The sequence below is a fragment of the Phocoena sinus genome, chromosome 7 (genome assembly GCF_008692025.1).
Source record: "Phocoena sinus isolate mPhoSin1 chromosome 7, mPhoSin1.pri, whole genome shotgun sequence".
Taxonomy (NCBI): domain Eukaryota; kingdom Metazoa; phylum Chordata; class Mammalia; order Artiodactyla; family Phocoenidae; genus Phocoena; species Phocoena sinus.
The window spans coordinates 32783431-32807082 of NC_045769.1; the positions used below are offsets into that span (position 1 = coordinate 32783431).

At 35.8% G+C, this 23652-nt stretch overlaps 1 protein-coding gene across 2 annotated transcripts in view; it reads right to left on the reverse strand.

Annotated features, from left to right (window-relative positions):
- Positions 1-475: 475 nt before the first annotated feature.
- Positions 476-23652, reverse strand: part of LOC116756568 (cytochrome P450 20A1) — a 78620-nt gene continuing 55443 nt past the window's right edge. Inside the window, exons 11-13 of one of the 2 annotated variants that reach the window (XM_032637189.1) lie at positions 23567-23631; positions 10940-11029; positions 476-10795 (exon numbers count right to left, since the gene is read on the reverse strand). In XM_032637189.1, the coding sequence (XP_032493080.1) occupies positions 10645-10795; positions 10940-11029; positions 23567-23631 (306 nt within the window). In that variant the 3' untranslated portion in view covers positions 476-10644. The remainder of the gene's footprint in view (positions 10796-10939; positions 11030-23566; positions 23632-23652) is intronic. The other variant, XM_032637191.1, reaches the window with a different exon arrangement.

Below are 23652 nucleotides of genomic sequence, written 5' to 3' on the forward strand. Positions count from 1 at the left end.
TTACCCCAAACAAGAAAAATAATTATCAGTGATTAATATTTTCATACACATTTATACACATTTTGGGGTTTTAATCAAATTTAAGACTACCAGGAAATTTTAATACCAAGTGCATATAATGTGTATATATTAAATTTTTGAAACAAATTTTCTGTATGTGATCAGAAGATAAATGACTGGGATCTAAGCCTTATATCTTTAGGCACACTTTATCATCTGAAACTTTGGTTTCAGTTTTAGTGATATAAACCTTGGTCTCAGTTTTAGGGATACTTATTTAATGGTTAAAAATGTACCAAACTACTAAAAAAAAAAGCTTTACTGTGCAACAGAGCATTCCATGCTTTATAGCTATATGAATACACATTTTAAGAAATACGTTAAAAATGACTGGAAAGAATACAAAGAATCCTCCAAAATTAGTCTGTAAGAAAAAAAATCCCCTCCCATTTTCAGGAAGTCAGGAGTCCACAAGTCTCATACATACTTTTTTCATTTTTATTTAAAGTCATTTTTTTGTCTCTTTATTATGGAAATTACAAACATACAGTACGGAGAATGGTGTAATGAATACACAAACATCTACTGATTAGCTGTAACAATGGCTTCTATTTTACCTTATATTATTCTTATGATACAGAATTTTAAAGAAAATTACAATAATCATGACATTTAACCCCTAAATATTATATATCTCTAAAAAACAAGGATATTTTGCCACATAACCACAATATTGTTGCAAATCTAACAAAATCAACAATAATCCCCTCATACTAACCAATACCCAATAAAAAGCATTTTTCAAGAAGAAATTACTCTTGAAAGGAGAGAAAATAACATATACCCAAGATACAACCTGGAAGGATTGTATTTAAATATTTAGAATCTATAATAGTTTCCTGTAAGAGACAACAAAATAGCTCCCTTTCCCGTGAAAAGTGAAAAGAGGAAAAAAGTTTTTCCATCACACCATGAGAGTGGACAATATAAACCTGAAATTCTTCATGACAACATATCTCTGTGTATAGACATAACCAATAGGGTAGATAATTTATCTTGAAAGGCATATGGTTTTGAAGAATAAAAAGTCCTCAGTTCTTCAAGTTTCTACTAAAATTGGTTTTACATATCCCTCCCCCACAAAAACAGTGAATTTCAGAGCTAAAGCATAAAACAGATCATCCTTTCCCACAGCAGAGAGATCACCAATCAGTTCACAAAAATTGGATTTCTAAAATTAGCTACTTTTGTTCACACTTTGTCTTAAATTATGTTGAAGGTTTTATAGAGCATCAAGCCTCAAAATGTACTAGGTTTTTATTACTGACAACTATATTGACCTTCACTTAATAACATGAATTGCTAAGAGTTTGAAATATGCCAGTTTTTCTGATTATACTTTAAAACCATTAGAACCTGTATGCTGAATATTCACTGCAGCATGTATGATTTTCAAAGCTAACATTTTTTTATAACAATCTGTTCCTTATCAGTTTCAGTAATATTGCAAACAAAGAGGTTATACTTTGACAAAATTGCTAACTAAACATCATGGTATATGGCAGTAAGTCTCACTTGTATAGTACAAGGTTGCTAAGAATATCATTGACCACCGATTGCTATGTTCATGAAATGGAATGTAGAAGAGCTTAACAGCAAAAGAAGTGACTCATGATTTTCCTTGTCAAAGTAATTTTATGTAGCCTCTTGGAAAGAAAGGAGCAGAAGAGAATAACTTTGGTATTTTAAAATGGCAAGGAATACTGAATTTAACTACACTTAAAATACATCAGTAGGATTTCTTCCTTCCTCCTCCACAGGAATTAATAATATATTTCTCACAGATTTCTATTATCTAGATGTCCAACCATATGAATAAGTGAATGACTCATATCACTGAAATATTTCATAGGGTTTTATAATGATATTTCAGGGAAAAATCCCATTTTACCTTCCAGCAGAAAATGTTTGGCAATTATTAAAATACAGGAAAGTAAGAGCTCCATCAGTGAAATGGGGCTTCAGATAAGAGACTTATAGTGTACTGTATCACTTTTGCAACTTTAATAAAAATCTGTATTATGAAATTGCTTTTAAGTTTGGCATCTATTTGTTGCCTGTTTTGTAAATAATTTTAAGACATCCTAGAGAGTTTTAAATCGCTTGATGATAAATCATGAAAAAGACATTTATGGGTATTTGCCAGGAGGTACAGCCCTCAAAAACCACTGAGTCACAGCACCATGCTGTGTAAGGTCAGATGTGTCCAGGGCTAGCTTCATGGGCTGCAACCAGTGCAGTCCCACAGAAGCCCACACCTCAGAAGGACCCTATGTTGGGGTATAACACTTTGAAGGCACTGCAGTGAAATTCTCAAATTTTATTTGTGAATTTGTATTTTGTAAGTGAAGTCCAATGGGACCCTGGAGTATACGCCCGGGGCTTAGAGTTTACTTCCCTGCCTCCCTAGACATGTTCTGAGTTACCAGAGGCCCTGCACCCTGCCTGGCCTCACTCTAACCATCCCTGCCCATTACCACTGCTGCCTTCCACCCAGAGCAGCAGTAAGATTGCATTAGGAGGAGAGTTGATGAGGGAGGCCCACTTTCTGCCATGTCACCCTCCAGTGGGGGCCTGGGAGCAGGTGTGGGGAGGGCTGGAGTCCAGCCAGCAGTTTGCTCTGCAGCATCTTGAGGCAGGGCAAGGAAGAAATCATCTCTGCTTTGGGCTGGCCACACCACAGCATGTTCACCAGGTAACTGGGCGGGGCTCCTCTGCCTACCCCTGATCCAGGTAAACAACACTGTCCCAGCATGGAGACTTCAATCCCTTGGGGGTGGGGTGGGGAGGGGGGTCTCTCATCAACCATAGGTTAAAAGAGCAGACCCAAAGGTGGGAAGGGGGGAGACTGACTTCATCCCCAGCTAAGACCCCATATTTTCATTTTGCACTGGGCATACAAATTATGTAGTTGGCCCTGATTGTGCCTCTTACAATAAAAATAAGCCCCCAAACCTTTATAAACATCATAGCATGTCCCATCATAGATGGGACATCTCTTTTCAAGTGTTTGTTCTTAGGAGACTATTATCCTATTTCTTCCAGTTATCAATAGCATAGTATAGTAACTTAGGCAGTTCTTTTTGCTTAGGGGGCCTTTCCTTGGTTTTAAATTCATCCTTTAGAGAATAATATGAAACCAAAAGGAAGTCACATTCTGAACAAGTTTGGGGGAAAAAAAATTGTGCTAGCCTGGGCAAATTCTCATATAAAATAAGTTCTCTCAGCTTTCATTTCCCCCTTTTATAAGGCTATTGGATTAGAACATATCCGTGGAGTCTCTTAAATGTAACATAGTTTTACAAAGTGTATTAAGACTAAAGTAAATTCAAAGCTAGCACATTAGTAGATCATACTTCTAATCGCAACTTAATTATCTTCAGGGGTTCTTAAATTGCAAAAAAAAATTTATTATTATTTTTTACTATACCACAGAGGAACTAAAATATAAAACACAAACATAGCTCTTTAGCAAGCATCTCAAAATCTCAGGTAGCCATGTTGAGTTCTCAAATTCAAGTCATAGTTACCAGAAGGTACCAGTGACTACCCCCTTATTCCACTGCTTAATAAATTCATATTTCCAGAATTGAGGATGAGAATTCCTTCCTCCTAAACTTTGGGTGTCCAAAATCCTAGTACTCTTCTCCTGGCCCCTGGCGTGCAAAAGAGAGACTGACAGACAAGTGCATATGAAGTGAGGTAAAAGTAAGTGAAGAGGTCTGATAATGGTATCTCTCTAGGATTGCTGGATTGGAGTTCAGGCTAGAAGGAGTCTCTGGCGTATCTCTGTGCACATGGCTGGCCATTGTAGAGCTGTCTCTTGTGGTTCTGAGTCAACCTATACTATGGATTAGATTTAGATGATCCCAAGGAGACTGGATCAGTTTGGGGGCTATCCAAGAGATTTAGTCCAAAATTTCCCAAACCTCCTAGGGCCCTCCTACAAATCCTCTAAATATGAAAAAAACAGAAACTCAGAACAGACTCATGGTTCTATTTCAATCCAGAATTTCATCTTGGGTTTGAAGCCAGATCAATCTCTGATCATGGAGAGAACAAGATGACATTTACCTTGGTGGGATCACCATGCTACAGAACTGCTCTGATGCTTGGTTTGCATTTCTCAAAATTATATAATTCCCACAGGGCACCATCTAGATAGAAATACACCACAGTGCCCAATTCTTGTGATTAAACCCTGTATTGAGAAAGATGAAAACCTCAGAGACAGACATAAATTTTATACACACATTAAGAAAGGTTGTCATGGCAACTGCACTTGAAGATATGTATTTTTAAATCTAAGTAAATTTAACATTCAAAACACATTTGCATCTCCCTCAAAGGCTCTGTATCAAGAATATTAAACAAATTTTTTCCAATTCCCTTTGAATCTACACTTCCTTGGAAGCTTAACAAAATCCTATGAATATGATAACAGCATTGACTTAAGCACCTGTCTTTGGAAGACTATGAGAAAATCCAAAATGAAAGCCAAATAATGTTGCTCTTCTACTCCCAGAGGCCCTAGATTTCCCCCTCTAAAATTTTAAATTGTGAGCAGGCTAAGCCATATAATCTCTACAAGGTCCTTTTAAGCTCTAAAAATCAATTATCTATTAGCTGCTGACCTTGCAACACAGCAACAAATCATGAAAGATGAACACACCTAGTGCTGCAGTATAATTGAACAATTCATACAAATGACTATAATCAATATTGCTCTTTAACCTAGTCAAACCATTCCTAGCTTTGTTTCGTCTCACTCTGAACAATCTCCAGGATTCTATTCAGCATCAATGTTGACAGTTTTCCTTGATAAGATACGTAGTTTAATTCTCTTGCTCATAAACTTAAAGTAACAAAAATAATGGCTTGACTCCCAACGGTTCCTTGTGCTTCTTGCACCTCTACAGCCTGTAACTGAAGCCTTCTGTTCTCTGTCATGTAGTCAACTACAAGTTCCTTCCTTTGTCCCTTTCAGCCACTAACCTAAAGGGTCCTTGAGTTGCTTCCAAACCCAGGACCTAGAGAGCTCAAGTGCTAGAAAGTTAAGCTTTGGCACATGAGACTGGGGTTCTTCCTCCTGGGGTGAAGCACAGAAGAGAGAGAACACAGTAAATTCCATGTCTGTTTGGCTCAGTGCTATATCCCCAGCGTCTGGAATAAGATCTGACACACATTAAGTGACCAATAAAAAAGTGTTGCCTAACTAAATGGGTCACATTTCTTTGGACAGAAATGGAAGTCAGGAGACAGAGAGAGTCAGGGGAGTAAGAGGGCTCTGTCCCCTGACAGGGAAAAGAGGAGGAGGTGAGGGAGTGAGAGAACATGGAATTCAGGTGCCTTGGTTCTAATATGGTCACTCCTAGTCTGGAGAATCTCTGGACCATGCATAGGTTAAAGAACTACCTAAGACAGATGTTCCTTTAGACTTCTTTTGTCTGTAGATCATTCTGGACATGACATCTATAGATCTACTGAACACTCTATCTCCATGAAACACCGGTTTTTCAGGATAATAGGTATAACTTGAAAAAGGGGTACCTTCATCAAATACATTTGGAACACTCAGTGTTACATCAAGTTAAAATACGTTTCCTTACAGTAGAACTTCTCAGTTCTTCCAATATATTAATATTCGTTCTGAGAAAGAATATATGTATATAAACAGAACGAATACGATCGAGGAAACTTTTTCTCAGAGTATCTCATAGGATAGGGTACCATGAGACACACTTTGGGAAATAATGCTGTTGCTAACCTAATAAAAAAACTCTGATCCTTAAACATTTCCTAGTTTTAATGATGACCTAGTGATAAGATATAGAAGGAACAAAGGACTGCTTGCTTACCAACTATTTTGGTTGATATTTTGTAGAACTATAGGCTATTATAAACCTATGTTCACACCTAATACAGGCATCACTGAAAGATGTCCATACAACATCTTCTTAAATACTTCCAGCAATGGGGTACTTAGCATATTACAAAGTGCTATTAGCATTAGAGGTAGTTTGGCTATCTGGAAATCTTTTTCAACTATTAAGTAACTTCAATAATCTCCTTTATTCTATATGCAGAGAAAACCTCAATGAAGATTTCGTTCATTTATTCAAAAATATTTACTGATTGCCTTTTTGGAGACAGGCACATTACAACTTTATCTATAATATAGTTACAAAGTAAGTTTCATTCTCTACTATCATGTGTTAAAAATTAAAACAAGAATTTGCAAGTATTTTAGATGTATATAAATGTAGATTTTTAAAAAAACTACCAAACAGGATTATTTGTGACTTATTTGCTCCTGGCAGTTTATCCATGCTATAACAAGATCCATTCCCAATCTGTAGAAAGACAGCCACCAAACTGTAAACTGACTGAATGCGAATCCGACTGGAAGAAGGAATGTCATTTCCTGCCTTTTGTTTACTGTCTGGATATTTTACAAAATGGCTCCCAGCTCAAATTTTACAATTATCCATTCACTCAGTGTCATAAAATTCTATAAATCAAACATGAAATTGATTTCTATTGTATTTTAAAAGTCTACTCCCACCCCAAAATAAGACCTTACAAAATTGAAGTAACAAAAGAAAATGTCTGAAATGCATTAAATGAAAAGTAGATCAAATTGTTCTGATTGCAACAGGTAAAAATATATGTATGTGGGAACAGGAAAAAACTTAAAACAGTTGTACAAGTGGCAGTTGAGTTGGCAATATTTAGTTTCCTTTGAGATTTCTTTTAATACTGCTGTTACATTACTCTTTTAATCATTTTCTTTAGCTATTATGAACTGTACATCATTTGAAACTATTGCTTGGTTCTCTCTTAAATAAGAACAAAACCCCACTAAACCCCACTGAAACTATTAAGATAATCTGAAGTTTAGATCTTTTACTGTTTCTTAGCTAGTATCTGCTGTCTTTATTTACAGTATTTATTCTAGCAGGAATGAAGAACTATTTTAGTTAGTCCTACCTGTACCTACTATTACTTTCTAAGGACTAAATGAGATGAGTATATGAAGAATTTGGTGTGTAACAAATGCTCATTCCAGTCCCTTGTTCTACTTTGGCAAGTTTCGGTCTCACTCCTTTTTATCAGTGCAGATCACTGACAACGCTCAAAGCAACACAGTATCCAGCCTTTCTGGCCATGCTGATTTTCTGACTTCTGCAATAACAGCAACTGCTTTGTTGTCACTGCCTCCCTTCCCCCAACTCCTCCCCTTCTACCTTCATCATTGGTCTTAGGAACTTAGGAAACAGGCATAGGACTGGCTAAGAAGAAAAATAAGGTCCTTAGCATCAACTTGTTGACAATATAAAAACCCACCCTTGAAAATAGTGTCCATTTCTCTCGCAGCTATCTTCTCACAGCTACTAAATGACTCCTTGATTCTACCGGCCATGTCTTCACTTTTACACACTCAGTAGAATTATGTTTTTTTAAGCAATTTTCAATGTGTCAACATAACCGCATGTGAAAAAAAGGTACATTTTATAAAGGTTAACAGTACTTTTTATGGGTCCGGAGAAAAAAATAAACATGTCTTCAGGGAAGAATTTTAATCTGTTTCCCCCAGAGACCAAAAACAACAACAAAGATTCTTAAAATGTCCTCTTAAAAGATGAAATGCTATCCCAATTATATATTATAATTATATATTATGCTATCCCAATTATCCCTTAATTATATTGAAGATTTTTCTTAGGATAATGGAGTAATTTCATTTCTTAAATGCTCATTGTAACACCTAGATTATGCTATGACTTTAGCAACTTGGTTCTACTAATATATAACTGTTTTGATAGAATAGATGGAGAAGTAAGGCCATTTTTAAAGTTGAAAAGAATAACAATATTTGAGAAGGGAAAGAGGCAGAGAAAAAGACTGACAAGTCTGTGCTTACATTCTGAGTGAGAAGAATAGTAATGTTCCAGCTGTGGAAAACACTACTGGTTCATAACATATTAAATGAAGAGAACATTGTATATAATATGTCTGTAAAAATTACATGTGGATTAAAATGTAGAAGGATCCACCTCAGAAGCTTAACACTGGTTAAGTTCAAATAGTGGTGATGGAGCTTCCTATTTTTGTGCTTCTATGTTTCCTAGATTTTTCTACAATAAACCCATATAATTTTCTAATAAAAAATAGAGCATTTTGTCTTTAAAATACAAACTATTTTAATATAAAGAAAACAAATAAATTTTGATAGTCTATAAATAAGATAGAATCTATTTATATAAAAAAATGAAACTGCACATTTGTGGGCCAAACAGCATGTGAGTTTTTCATTTTTCCCAAACATATGCACAGAATTAATTGTTTTGAATTTTATTAGCACAAAGTGTGGAAGAGCCCTTTCATTCCATAAAAAATGTGTTGTGTTGATGTTTTTAACAATAAACTTCTGAACTATCAAAAAGAATGTAGATCAAAATCAGTGAAGAAATCGTTTTTAAAAAGCCAGAAAGCTATAAAACTTAAGAGTCCTGCTAGAGCCATGCTACGAGCCATCAGTAACACTGAAGCTACTAAAATTTAGGTCATTTGACAAATACAAAGGGCCACGTAAGAACAACAGTGAATGGATAACTTATTTTACATATGATTAACAGTAATTTTTATTTTTTAAAAATCCTCTAGAAAAATGACTTATTTTTAATGTTTCAAGTTATTTATGTAACTCTGGATAAAATATGCTTATTTACCTGATTCTTCTATGCTCTGTTTTCCTCGATTCCATCATTATTATACATTGTCTCACTTACTGGCAACATGCCAACACCCTGACTCTGGTTCAGTTACCCCGTTTTTGCCTTGATCACGGCTAATCAGGTTGCACTTGCTTTAAAATTCCACTGATCTCACCTGATTTTACTGACACTTGGTTTACATATCAACTGGCTACTCTACCTTCCAGTGCCAGTTTCCAAACCAATTAAGGTACTTGGATAACAAAGGAAGATGCTCTTTATACGCAAAACCATAGAATATGATAGGCGACAGGGAATAAATGTAACAACATGCCTTTGTAGAAACATGATGCTAGGAACTAAGAATACATTTCACTTAAAGTTTCAGAATTTAAATTATTCCATAAATTAAATGCTTTTGTCAGAAATAAAGGCTGCATCTAGTTACTTCGTTTCTATGTTTAACTACTTATTACTAGGTCTAAAATGTTAGCTATATAACCATAAACACAACATAAAATAACTCAATTAATAACTAGCGTACATTATTGAAACTAAAATTACAAGAGAAATTCAGCAGTGTCAAAAACAAGCCCATCTGCAAACATTTATCACTATTGTTCCTTTCCTCTCTATCAGCACTTGGCATACTTCCTTCATATCTCCTTTTATCTTTAAAAAAACATATTTTAAAAAAAGAGTTCTTCAAGAACAGTGTAACCAAAGAAAGCAAACTAAAATACAATGCTGTCAATAAAAAAGCATTAAATATAAAAGTTACCAGTACTAAAATGTAAATTTGAAAGATACTTATTTTTGAAAAAGCCCCAATATTTCTTTGCTTACTAGTTAGACTGACCATTTTCCTAAAAGTTTATTAGCTGTTTCCCCTTATAAAAGCTGTTTTGTCTATTTACTCTGTTTTCTTAACAATTTGTATGACCTCTTTATATGTAATATGGATATTATCCCTTTCTGTCATATATTTTGCAAATATTTTCGACCCATCTTTGTTTTCTTTCTTTTAAATTTGGTTTCAGTTTTTAGTTAATGCTCTCTCATTTCTTATGGTTAGGATATGACATAATAATAAATAAATTCAGGAATTTTTTTTTACACAAATGATGATTAGTGGAGTAATAGTGCTACTACAATTTCCAGCAAAAAGAGGACAGACAAGTCTCACTCTTAGTTTGCTACTTAGGAAGGACACCACTTCAAAACACATTCAGAACTAACTGTATTATTTTCCAAATGATTCAGAACTGTTCAAAATGATGAGCAATGTATAAGTCATGAAATAAACACTGTTGTCTGGGAAGGCATACAAGCAAATACAAGGTATGTTATTCACTGAATTACTCAAACCTAATAACAATGATTAAATACAAACTAATTTATACTCAGAAAATAAAAATATTAATCCAATAAATAAAATTATATAAAGTCCTTTTTTTCTTTTCCTTTTTATGTAAAGTCCCCTTTAAGAGGATTTACTGAAAGTGTGAAAATGAGTTATTTTTCTCTTTTATGAATATTTAAAAAACATTACTGTGAAAAATAATTTCTCTTCAAGAATATTAATTTTAGAGATCAAACTAAGGCTAAGAATATGAAAACAATGACACAGAAACTGAAAAAACAAAAGTTAAAAGTAGAAGTCCTCCCATTAAAATTATCACTATATTAATGCAATAAGTATAAAAGTATATAATGCATTAAGAAACTCTTATATACAAAAATTCAAATCTCCATGATGAAGTACTAATAGGTGTTTATATTATACAATGATGCTTGGCTTATAAAAGGATTCAATACATATTTTCTAAATGGTCATTTCCCTCAACAAAGTTAAGTGTATACAATTTTAATATCTCTTCGAAACAGTGATCCAAGCTTCCTCCTTGGATGATGTTACCAGTTCATACTTAGTTTCAATAACTTGTCCCTCCACAGAAAGTAGGTGCAGTCTCCTCACCAGTACACTCAAAAGTACTGTGGTTACCATATATGCAAACCTAGTCAGGAAGAAAGTTAACTGGTTACTAAAGATTAACAACGATAACTATATAGATTGTTCATTCTCATCAACAGTGATAAACAAAATTATAGGTACAAAGTCTAGCATCTTTCCTTTCCTTTTCGTTTCTCTATCATCTCACCTCAGCTCTGGGCATTCCTGTGTGCCTGAGAATCCAAGCAAGGAGAAAGTCTTCATTACCGATTCATCATCAAACCGCTCTGGATCAAACCTAAAAAGAAGATTTGGGCCTGATCACAACAGAGTTCCACTGGCATAGTACATATTTACACTATAAGAACACGGGTATGTAATAAAGTTTTAAAACTACTGAAGATAGAAACTGCTCTCACATTATATTTAAATTTGACCTTTTATGTTCCCAAACTATTGAACATATATTACATCTTTTTTTGCTTATTCTATTTTATTTATTTATTTATTTATTTATTTATTTTTTGGCTACACTGGGTCTTCGTTGCTGTGAGCAGGCCTTCTCTAGTTGCAGCGAGCGAGGGCTACTCTTCACTGTGGTGCGGAAGCTTCTCATTGAGGTGGCTTCTCTTGTTGCGAAGCACGGGCTCGAGGCGCACGGGCTTCGGTAGTGGCAGCACGCAGGCTCAGTAGTTGTGGCTCGCGGGCTCCAGAGTGCAGGCTCAGTAGTTGTGCACAGGCTTAGTTGCTCTGCAGCATGTGGGATCTTCAGGACCAGGGATCGAACCCGTGTCCCCTGCATTGGCAGGCAGATTCTTAACCATTGCACCACCAGGGAAGCCCCTACTTCTAAAGAATAGATGCAAAATACATTTCTCCAGAATCATGGAGGAATGAAACTGTAACATGCAACTACATCATTTATGAGATTTAAGGATAAATTTATGAGATTTAAGGATAAATAATTTAAGGATAAGTTAAGGATAAATTTAAGGATAAATAAATTTAGTCTGGAGACACCAGACTAAAATTTCTATTAATCAATTAAATGAGACCCAGACTTATTAATAAGTGAGGGAAATGAAGAGGCTAAGAAGGATCTTTTATAGTACAGAAGTTACACTCTAACAATTACAATTACACTCTAATAAAGATGTTTAAAAAAAAAGTCAATGAGGAAATGGCTATATTAAACGAAAACAACCCACCCACCAAGGAGCATAAAAATTCCCCTCAAAAACAAGTGTTTTTAATAAAAAGATCTAAACTCTGAGAAAAAGAAAAAGAATCCTGCTTTCATTGTCCTTTTTAAAAAGTGTAAATTACCTTTCACTTTTGGAATATACTATATTTATATTACAGTCCATATAAAAAACTGTATCAAATTTAATCAGCCTTTCCTTTTGTAAACTATCTTGAAAATTGAGACCCTAAATGTTTACTTCAAGATACCTATGTTTCCAGATTAAAAGGGAATCAAACTTGATTTTTCCAACTACTTTTTTTAATCTTTATTTTATATTGGAGTACAGTTGATTTACAATGCTGTGTTCAATTCAAGTGTACAGCAAAGTGATTCAGTTATACATACACATATATCTATTTTTTTAGAATCCTTTCCCATATAGTTTATTACAGAATATTGATTAGAGTTTCCCGTGCTATACAGTAAGTTCTTGTTAATTATCTATTTTACATTTAGTAGTCTGTATATGTTAATCCCAACCTGCTAGTTTATCCCTCCGCCCCGCACCTTTCCCCTTTAGTAACCCTAAGTTTGTTTTCTAAGTCTGTGAGTCTGTTTCTGTGTTGTAAAAAAGTTCATTTGTATCACTCTTTTAGATTCCACATATAAGTGATATCATATGATATTTATCTTTCTCTGTCTGACTTACTTTATTTAGTATGATAATCTCTAGGTCCTTTCATGTTGCTGCAAATGGCATTATTTCAGACTTTTTTATGGCTGAGTAATATTCCATTGTATATATGTACCACATCTTCTTTATCCACTCCTCTGTCGAGGGATACTTACCCTGCTTCCATGTCTTGGCTACTGTAAACAGTGCTACAATGAACACTGGGGTGTATGTATCTTTTCGAATTATGGTTTTCTCTGGATATATGCCCAGGAGTGGGATTGCTGGATCATATGGCAACCCTATTTTTAGGTTTTAAGGAATCCCCATACCGTTCTTCATAGTGGCTGTACTAATTTACATTCCCATCAACAGTGTGGGAGGGTTCCTTTCTCTCCACACCTTCTCCAGCATTTATTGTTTGGAGACTTTTTGATGATGGCCATTCTGACCGGTGTGAGGTAATACCTCATTGTAGTTTTGATTTGCATTTCTCTAATAATTAGCTATGTTGAGCATATTTTCAAGTGCTTTTTAGTTATCTTCACTAACAACGAAACATCAGAAAGAGAAATTAAGTAAACAATTCCATTTACCATTGCATCAAAAAGAATAAAATACCTTGGAATAAACCTATCTAAGGAGGCAAAAGACCTGTACTCCAAAGACTATAAGATGCTGATGAAAGAAATTGAAGATGACACAAACAGATGGATATATCACATTCTTGGATTGAAAGAATCAATATTGTCAAAATGATTATACTACACAAGGTAATCTACAGATTCAATGCAATCCCTATCAAATTACCAATGGCATTTTTTGCAGATACAGAACAAAAAAAATTTTAACTTGTATGGAAACACAAAAGACCCCAAATAGCCAAAGCGATCTTGAGAAAGAAAAATGGAGCTGGAGGAATCAGGTTCCCTGACCTCCAACTATAAAGCTACAGTAAGCAAAACAGTATGGTACTGGCACAAAGACAGACCTGGAGAGCAATGGGACAGGATAGAAAGCCCAGAAATAAACCTGAGCACCTATGGTCAATTAATCTATGACAAAGGAGGCAAGAGTATACAATGGAGAAGAGACAGTCTCTTCAACAAGTGGTGCTGGGAAAACTGGACAGCTACATTTAAAAGAATGAAATTAAAACCTTCTCTACCACCATACACAAAAATAAATTCAAAATGGATTACAGACCTAAATGTAAGACCAGATACCATAAAACTCTTAGAGGAAAACATAGGCAGAACACTCCTTGACATAAATCATAGCAATATCTTTTTGGCTCCACCTCCTAGAGTAATGAAAATAAAAACAAAAACTAACAAATGGGACTTAATTAAACTTAAAAGCTTTTGCAGAAAAAAGGAAACCATAAACAAAACGAAAAGACAACCCACAGAATGGAAGAAAATATTTCAAATGATGTGACCAACAAGGGATTAACCTCCAAAATATACAAACAGCTCATGCAGCTCAATATCAAAAAGAGAAACAACCCAATCAAAAAATGGGCAGAAGATTTAAATAGACATTTCTCCAAAGAAGACATACAGGCGTCCAACTATTTTATGAAATACCTCACAATTTTAAGGATTAAAAATAAAATTAAAATGAAAAATAGATAATTTGTCCTCAAATGCTGAAGAATTTTTTAATCTAAAGTTTTTCAGCTTTATTGATTTATAACTGCAAAACTGTAATATATTTAAAGTGCACTACCATGTTGTTTTGGTTACTAAAGCTTGGTAACATAGCTTGAAATCAGGAAGTGTGACGCCTCCAGCTTTGTTCTTTTTTCTCAAGATTGCTTTGGCTATTCTGGGTCTTTAGTGGTTCTGTGAATTTAAGGATTGTTTATTCTATTTCTATAAAAATTGACATTGGGATTTAGACAGGGATTGTACTGAATCTGTAAATCGCTTTGTCTAGTAGGGACATTTTAACAATATTAATTCTTCCAATCCATGAACACAGATTATCTTTCTATTTATTTGGGTCTTCTTCTATTACTTTCGTCAAGATTTTAGTTTTCAGAGTACAGAACTTTCATCTATTTGAATTTAATCCTAAGTATTTTACTATTTTTGATGCTATTGTAAATGGGATTGTTGTCTTAACTTTTCTTTCTGATAATTTGTTGTCAGTGTATAGAAAAGCAACTGACCTTTTTATATTGGTTTTGAATCATGAAACTTTACTGAATTCATTTATTAATTCTAACAGTTTTTGGTGGAATCTTTAAGGTTATCTATGTATAATATCATGTCATCTCCAAGTAAAGGCAATTTTACTTCTACCTTTCTGATTTTATTTCCTTTTCTTTCCTAATTGCTCTGGCTAGGACTTCTAATATCATGTTGAATGAAAGTGGTGAGAGTGGGTATCCTTGTCTTGTTCCCGATCTTAGAGGAAGACCTTTCATCATTTCACCCTTGAGTATGCTGTTAGCTATAGGCATGTCATATATGGCCTTTATTATGTTGAAGTACATTCCTTCTATACCTAATTTGTTGAGTTTTTATCACGAAAAGATATTTAATTTTGGCAAAAGCTTTTTCTGTATCTACTGAGATGATCATACAGTTTTTATCCTTCATTTTGTTAACGTCATATATCACATTGATTGATCTGCACATGTTGAACCATCTATCCTAGATTTACCCCAGGAGTAAAGCCCACTTAATCATGGTGTATAATTCTTTTAATGTACTACTGAGTTTGGTTTGCAAATATTTTGTTAAGATTTTTTCCATATATGTTCATTATGGATATTGGCCCATAGTTTCTTGTAGTGTCCTTTTCTGGCTTCCGTCAAGGGTAATACTGGCCTCATAAAATGAATTTGGAAATCTTTCCTTCATATTTTTGGGAGGAGTTTTAAGGACTGGCATTAATTCTTCTGGAAGTGTTTGGTAGAATTTACCAAGGAGGCTATCTGGTCTTGGACTTTTCTCTGTTGAGAGGTTTTTGATTACTGACTCAATCTCCTTACTAATAACTGGTCTGTTGAGATTTTCTACTTTTTCATGATTCAGTCTTCTTGGTAGGTTTTATGTTTCTAGGAATATACCCATTTCTTCTAGGTTATCTAATTTGTTGGCATATGATTATTCATAGTAATTTCTTACGATCCTTAATATTTATGTTCTCAGTTGTAATGTCTCCTCTATCATTTACAATTTTATTTATTTGAGCCTTCCCTTGTTTTTTCTTATTAAGTCTAGCTAAATATTTGTAAATTTTGTTTACCTTTCCAAACAACAGCTCTTAGTTTCACTGATCTTTTCTATTGTCTTTCTAGTTTCTATTTCATTTGTTTCCACTCTGATCTTTATTTTCTTTTACTAATTTTGGACTTTGTTGTTGTGTTTTTTCTCTAATTCCTTGAAGTGTAAAGTTAGGCTGTTTATTAGATATCTTTCTTTTTTCTTAATGTAGGTGTTTATTGCTATAGTCTCCCCTCTTAGAACTGCTTTTGCTACATCCCATAAGTCTTGTTATACCATGTTTGCTTTTTCATTTGTCTCAAGATATTTTGATTCCCATTGGTTATTTCTTCTTTGACCCATTGGTTATTCAGAAGCATATTCAGTAGACTGTTTAATCTCCATTTTTTTTAATCCAACAAATTACTCCCACCCAGGATTTTGAAACGTTTAATCAAAAAAGAATCTGGCATTTTAAAAGTTAGGTTTACAAGCTTGACACATTCTTAATATTAGTAATTTATCTATTTGTACACTGTCTAAGAAAATGAGGTCTATGAAGACATCAACAAGATATTTAAGAGTTCATTATAAGCTACAGTATCTTGCAAGTAAGTATGCAGTTTAACTGTAATAAACCACTATAAGCAAATTTAACTACATAAAAATATTAGTTAAATGCAATTCTATGGAAATACACATTATACTTACAGCTGTTTTTCAGTGAGATTCTTACTGCTTTCTTCCCCTTTGTGGTCAGAAAGATCTTTGATATGATTTCAAATTTCTTAAATTTATTAAGGTTTGTTTTGTGGCCTAACATATGATATATCCTGTAGAATGTTCCATGTGCACATGAGAAGAATGAGTATTCTGCTGCTGTTGGATAGGATGTCCTAAATATGTTTGTTAGTTCCATATGGTCTACATGTAGTTTAAGTCCATGGTTTCCTTATTGATTTTCTGTCTAGGTGATATATCCACTGTTGAAAATGGGTATTGAAGTCCTTTACTATTATTTTATTGCTATTTCTCCATTCAGATCTATTAATATTTACTTTATTTAGGTGCTCCAAGTTGGGTGCATAAATATGTACAAGTGTTATATCCTCTTGATGAACTGATCCCTTTTTCATTATATAATGATCTTCTTTGTTTCTTGTTACAGTTTATGACTTAACATCTATTTTGTCTGATGTTAAGTATAGCTAGTGCTGCTTTATTTTGGCTTCCATATGCACAGAATAACTTTTTCCATCCCTTCACTTTCAGTCTGTGTGTCTTTATAGCTGAAAAGACTCTCTTATAGGCAGCATATAGTTGCGTCTTGTTATTTTATCCATTTGGTTACCCTATGTATTTTGTATGTTTTGTTTTTTGCGGTATGCAGACCTCTCACTGTTGTGGCCTCTCCCGTTGCGGAGCACAGGCTCCGGACGCGCAGGCTCAGCGGCCATGGCTCACGGGCCCAGCCGCTCCGCGGCATGTGGGATCTTCCCAGCCTGGGGCACGAACCTGTGTCCCCTGCATCGGCAGGCAGACTCTCAACCACTGCGCCACCAGGGAAGCCCACTCTATGTATTTTGATTGGAAATTTTAGTCCATTTATGTTTAAAGAAACTATTAATAGGTATGGATGTACTAATGCCATTTGGTGAACTGTTTTCCAGCAGTTTTGTAGTTCCTTTGTTCCTTTCTTCCTTTGTGATTTCATGATTTTCTACAGTGGGATGCTTTGAGTCCTTTCTCTTTATACACTGTATATTTACTATAGGTTTTGCTTTGTGGTTACAAGGATGATTACATAAAATATATTATGGTTATAACTGTATTTTAATCTGATAACAACTTAATTTCAAATGCACTGAAAAGCTCTATATTTTCACATTTCCCCCAATATTTTATGTTTCTAATGTCACATTTTACATCTTTTTATACTGTGTATCATTAATAAATTATTGCAGTTTTAAACACTTTCGTATTTTAACCTTTATACTACAGTTATAAGTGATTTACCCATGACCATTACATATTTGAGTATTCATATTAACTATATATTTACCTTTACCAATGAATTTTATACTTTTATATGTTTTCATGTTACTAATTAGCATCCTTTCATTTGAGCTTGAATAACTCCCTTTAACATTTCAGGTTTTGTTTGTCTAGGAGACTCTTTACCTCTCCTTCAATTCTGAAGGACAATTTTGCCAGGTAGTGTATTCTTGATTGGCAATTTTTTTCTTTCAGCACTCTGAATATATCAGCCCATTCCCTTCTGGCCTGCAAGGTTTCTGTTGAAAAATCTGCTGAGTATCTTATGTGGGTTCCCTTGTACATAACATATTGCTTTTCTCTTGCTTCTTTTAAAATTCCCTCTTTGTCTTTAACTTCTGACAATTTAATTATGATGTGTGTCAGTGTGTGTCTCTAAGATTCATCTTTTTTGGTACTCTTCAGGCTTCCTGGATCTGGATGTCTGTTTCTTTTCCCAGATAGGGAAGTTTTCAGCCATTATTTCTTTGAATATACTTTCTTTGTCCCTTTCTCTCTCTCTTCTCCTTCTTGGACAACTATAATGTGTATATTGGACTACCTGATGATATCCCATAAGTCCCTTAAGCTATATTCACTCTTCATTTTTCTTTTTGCAACTCTGATAAATTCCACTGCCCTGCCTTTAAATCTGCTGATCCTGTCTTCCGCGTCATCTAATCTGCTGTTAAACCCCTGTAATGAATTTTTCAATTCAGTTACTATACTCTTAAGCTCTGTGATTTCTGTTCGGTACATTTTTACATTTTCTATCTCTTCACTGAAATTATCATTTTGTTCGTGCATTGCTCTCCTGACCTTCGTGAGCAATCTTTATGACCATTATATTGAATTCTTTTATTAGGTACATCACTTATCTCCATTTCATTAAGATCAGTTTCTGGAAATTTATCTTGCTCTTTTGTTTGGAACATAGTCCCCTGTTTCTACATTTTCCATGACTCTTTGTGTTGGTTTCTTTATATCAGATAAAACATTCTTCTACTTTATAATGCACTGTGAAAACTCTGAGAAAATGTCATTACCAGGCACCTTGGAACTGAGCACTCGTACAGGATGGAACATCTGTCGGCAGATCTCAGGAAACTGGAAGCAAAGATTTTTCTTAGGCTTAAGATTCGTAGTCCTGATATTGTTCCTCAGAAGGCATTTCATAAGCCTCACTGTCAGGATCCAAAGGGCATATCTTCCAGAATTCCTTCCTGGGGGGCTCCTTCTTCACTCAGGCTAGTATGAAGGTGTCAGCAGGGCTGCACTTCTTTCTGGAGGTTCTAGAGTAGAAATCATTTCCTTGTGTGTTCCAGCTTCCTATGTTTGCCCACATTCCTTGGCATATGGCTTTTCACGGAAAGCCAGCAATGGCTATTCCAGTCTTTCTCCAGTGTCATCACTTCATAGCAGACTATTTTATCTAGTAAAATAGACTGCTGTCACAGTCTTGTGTAGGAGATGAAGCTCATTAATTAGCCTAGCCTGACATCCTGGTTGCCTCTTAAACATCTGTGATTGTCCAACCTGCTGTTTTTGTTCACAGTTGCTCCCAGTAGTTGAGGGTATGTCATGACCTATCAGTGTCCAAAAGGAGAGGATCACAGACAGCATCTATACACAGGCTGATAAGAAGATGGACTGCCAGGCAACAGGTAAGGATGTATGCAGTCAAACTGCTTCCAAGGAGAAACTGGGAGATTTACATTTTTATCTGCTCCCTCTGTGCTGAGCCTGGGTGTATAGCCACAGGGGGTGTTCCTGCACCCACTTAAAAACTGTTTGTTTCTTTACTATAATCTTGTGGAACTCGTAAATGCAAGTCCCATAAGCTATCACAGCTGGGTGACTGGGGGCCTGTCCCTTGGGTGGCAGATATAAAAGCTGGACTGCTAGATGTGTGGACAAGCTCCTTCCTGGGAGATATTTGCAAGCTGGATTTATTGTTGGAGTAAAGTTGGGGGTGAAGGTGAGGAAAGTACCCATCAGCTCTTCTGGGGTCCGGAAGATCAGAGTCAACACCTAGATGGTAGTAATTAGAAGCCAAACCCTCAGCCAACAGCTTGTGAGGTATGTAGTCAAACTCCTTCCAGAGAAAGACTGGGAGATAGGCATTTTTGCCTGCTCCCTCTGCACTGAAAGGTGGGTGCTAACCACAAATACCTCCATGCCCATTAACATATGCTTCTTTGTTTGCTATAGTCCCGTAGGACTTATGAATGCAAGATGTACTAGCTATCAGAGCTATGAGATTTAGGGCATATCCCTCCCTCGCATGGCAGCCATAAAAGTTGGGACACTAGATGTCTGTGCAAGGGAGATGCTGGCGACCTGTTTTTATTGTTCGAGTGAACCAGAAGGAGAAGGTTGGAGGTGTGTCCACTGACTCCCCCAGGGTCCGGGGAGGATCACAGCCAGTATACCCAGACGCATGCCAATTAGAAGCTAGACCTTCAGGCAGCAGCTTGTAAAGTATGTAGTCAACCTCCTTCAGAGAAAGACTGGGAGACAGGCATTTTTTCCTGTTCCCTCTATGCTGAACCCTATGGGGACAGCCATGATGAATGCTTGTGCTCACGCTATGCTCCCATTAAGAACTGCTTCTTTGTTTGCTACAGTCCTGTGGGACTCATGAATGCAAGCCCAGATGGCTTTCGGAGGTAGATGTTTTAGGAGCCCACTCCTCAGGTGGGAGTCTTTAAAGCCAGGGCACTAAATATGAGGTCCAAAGCCTTCAATCCGCAGGGAGAAGCTGGGACTTGGGGGTTCCCTCCTGACTGTATGGCACTGGGCTGGGGGTGGGGTTTATGGCAAGAATGTGTCTCATTCTTTTCTACCTGTTTCAATGTGGGTATTTTCTCATTTGCCCAATGTGTAGGAGTCACTCAGCTAGCTCCTGGATTTTTCTCAGAGGGAATTGCTCCATGTGTAGCTGTACATTCAATGCATCTGTGTGAGGAAGGAAATTCAGAAGCCTGCTATGTCACTATCTTGGTCCCAGTCCATACTGAGGTTTTGAATATTTGTCTTCATTCTTTTTTTTGTTTTGTTTTAATTTTATTTATTTATTTTTGGCTGCATTGGGTCTTCCTTGCTGCACGCGGGATTTCTCTACTTGCAGCGAGTGGCAGCTACTCTCCGTTGCAGTGCGCAGGCTTCTCATTGCAGTGGCTTCTCTTGTTGCGGAGCATGGGCTCTAGGCACGCAGGCTTCAGTAGTTGCAGCACGTGGCTTCACTAGTCGTGGCTCGCGGGCTCTAGAGCACAGGCTCAGTAGTTGTGGCACACAGGCTTAGTTGCTCCATGGCATGTGGGATCTTCCTGGACCAGGGATTGAACCCATGTCCCCTGCATTAGCAGGCGGATTCTTAACCACTGTGCCACCAGGGAAGTCATGTCTTCATTTTCAGTTGAGAATTCTATTTCAGCCTGTTTTCTTAAAGTTGATAATATTTCATTATTTGGTATAGAGTAATATTTACATTATGATCCATTTAAGTCACAGAATTTGACCCAGGGTTTCTTCCTCTGAGATACTGCCAATACAATAATAATGTATTTCCATGCATTTATTTCTGTAAATAAATCATATCTAGACATTTTTCTATAGGGATAGTAAGGTAATGTCAGCTACTTACTCAAAAAAAACTTATAAAAAAAACCACAATGAAATATCACCACATACCTATTAGAACAATTAAAATAAAAAATAGTGACAATAGTTAATGCTATTGAGGCTCCAGAGAAGCTGAATCTCTCAAAACACTGCTGCTAAGAATCTGAGAAAAATACCCTGGCAGTTTCTTGCAAAATTAAATATGCACTAACCACATAACCCAGCAATCGTACTCTTGGGCTTTTATCCTAAAAAATGAAACCCTATGTTCACACAAAACTTGTACACAGATGTTTATAACAGCTTTATTCCTAAAAGCAAAATACTGCAAACAAACCAAATGTCCTTCAGTGGGGTAAAGTTGAACAAACCCTGCACATCCATAAGATAGAATACTACTCAGCCATAAAAAGATATGCAACATCCTCTGTTGACCTCAAGAGCATTAAATATAGTGAAAAAAGTCAACCTCTTCATCTTCCTCTGTGTGACACATATTTAAACTATAATTAATCAATTACCTCTATAGGGTCTATCTCATTCTACGAACATTTTTGCTACTGTGAATTAGTCTCTCAAGGATCCTCTCAAGGTGCTGACACAAATGCATCTACGGACTTTTCACAAGGGATGGGTGATGAGCTGCACAACCTAAGAAAGCTTTTCCTTGGTATACAACACTATTAATAATATTTCTTAAATTTGACTGCATTTGATTCATAAAAATGATTTCCACACTTCAGCATACATTCCTTTCAGTATTTTCAATCTGTAATCTAGATTCTCTGAGTGCTCTGAGGATAGGAATAGTGTCAAAAGTTCCAGCAAAGTTCTTATGCTTTTCACATTACACCTAAAGTTTATCAGAAACTTGGCATTTTGCCACATGAAATTTTTTTAAGGTTTTAAAATTTGAAATTTTAATTTTTTATAATTATAAGCATACTTTTTTTTAACCAATGTATATCTTTAATTTTGCTACAAAATCCCCTTGGAATATAAAATTTACTTAATTTTTACAGAAGATTTTGAAGGACTGCTATTTCATTTATTAATAGATTCCCCTTTAATATCATTGTAATATTAAAAACTAAAATGATAGGAACACTTAAAATGTCCCATCCTTATATTCCAGAAGTAGGTTTTTCTACTATTTCAACCATGCCATCAACTCTGTCCCCTGCATTTCACACAGCTCTTAGTCCCAGTCAACTCAATGAATAACCTTCTTCAGGGCAGTAAATCTTAACCCATTTCTTTAAGGCAGATTTACCAGATGCCTACCTAAGAGGCAAACAATATCAACTTTATTCTTCACCTTTTCCCTCCCTTGCTGTTCTCACACATAACAATATACACACAACACCTATTTTCTGCATTCGACTAAAGAGCTTAATAATTGAGGCCAAAAGAAGGAAAATAAAGAAACTGCACAACCAATACCCACTTACCAGGGCTTCCCTGGTGGTGCAGTGGTTGAGAATCTGCCTGCCATTGCAGGGGACATGGGTTCGAGACCTGGTACTGGAAGATCCCACATGCTGCGGAGCAACTAAGCCTGTGCACCACAACTACTGAGCCTGCGCTCTAGAACCCACAAGGCACAACTACTGAGCTCGCGTGTCACAACTACTGAAGCCCACATGCCTAGAGCCCATGCTCTACAACAAGAGAAACCACTGTAATGAGAAGCCCGCGCACCAGAACAAAGAGTAGACCCACTCGCCACAACTAGAGAAAGTGCGCGTGCAGCAACAAAGACCCAACACAGCCAAATATAAAATTAAGTAATTAATTTAAAAATACCCACTTATCAGTAAAATAACTCCAAAATACCACTGAAATTAAAGAATAATTGTAGAGATTAAGTAATTAAATAGATCTTAGGATAGAAGTGGTAATAGGAGAGACAAAGGGTAGCAGACAGTAGATTCATGAAAGAAAAAGCAGTGAGCAGAAGATACACAGGGAAGGCAGTGGCTTTCTTTTGTTATATGCCTGTTACATATTGAATTTTCTCCTCAAAACTTAAAAAGGAACACAAAACATGCAAACACATAAAAATCAATAATTGCAAAGACAATGACAGAAATTTCATACTTGTATGGTGATGGCCAAGTACTGGGATCCTGAAGCACCACTCCAAGGGCATAAAGGACAAGGGTCTGCAAAAAAAAAATTACTCT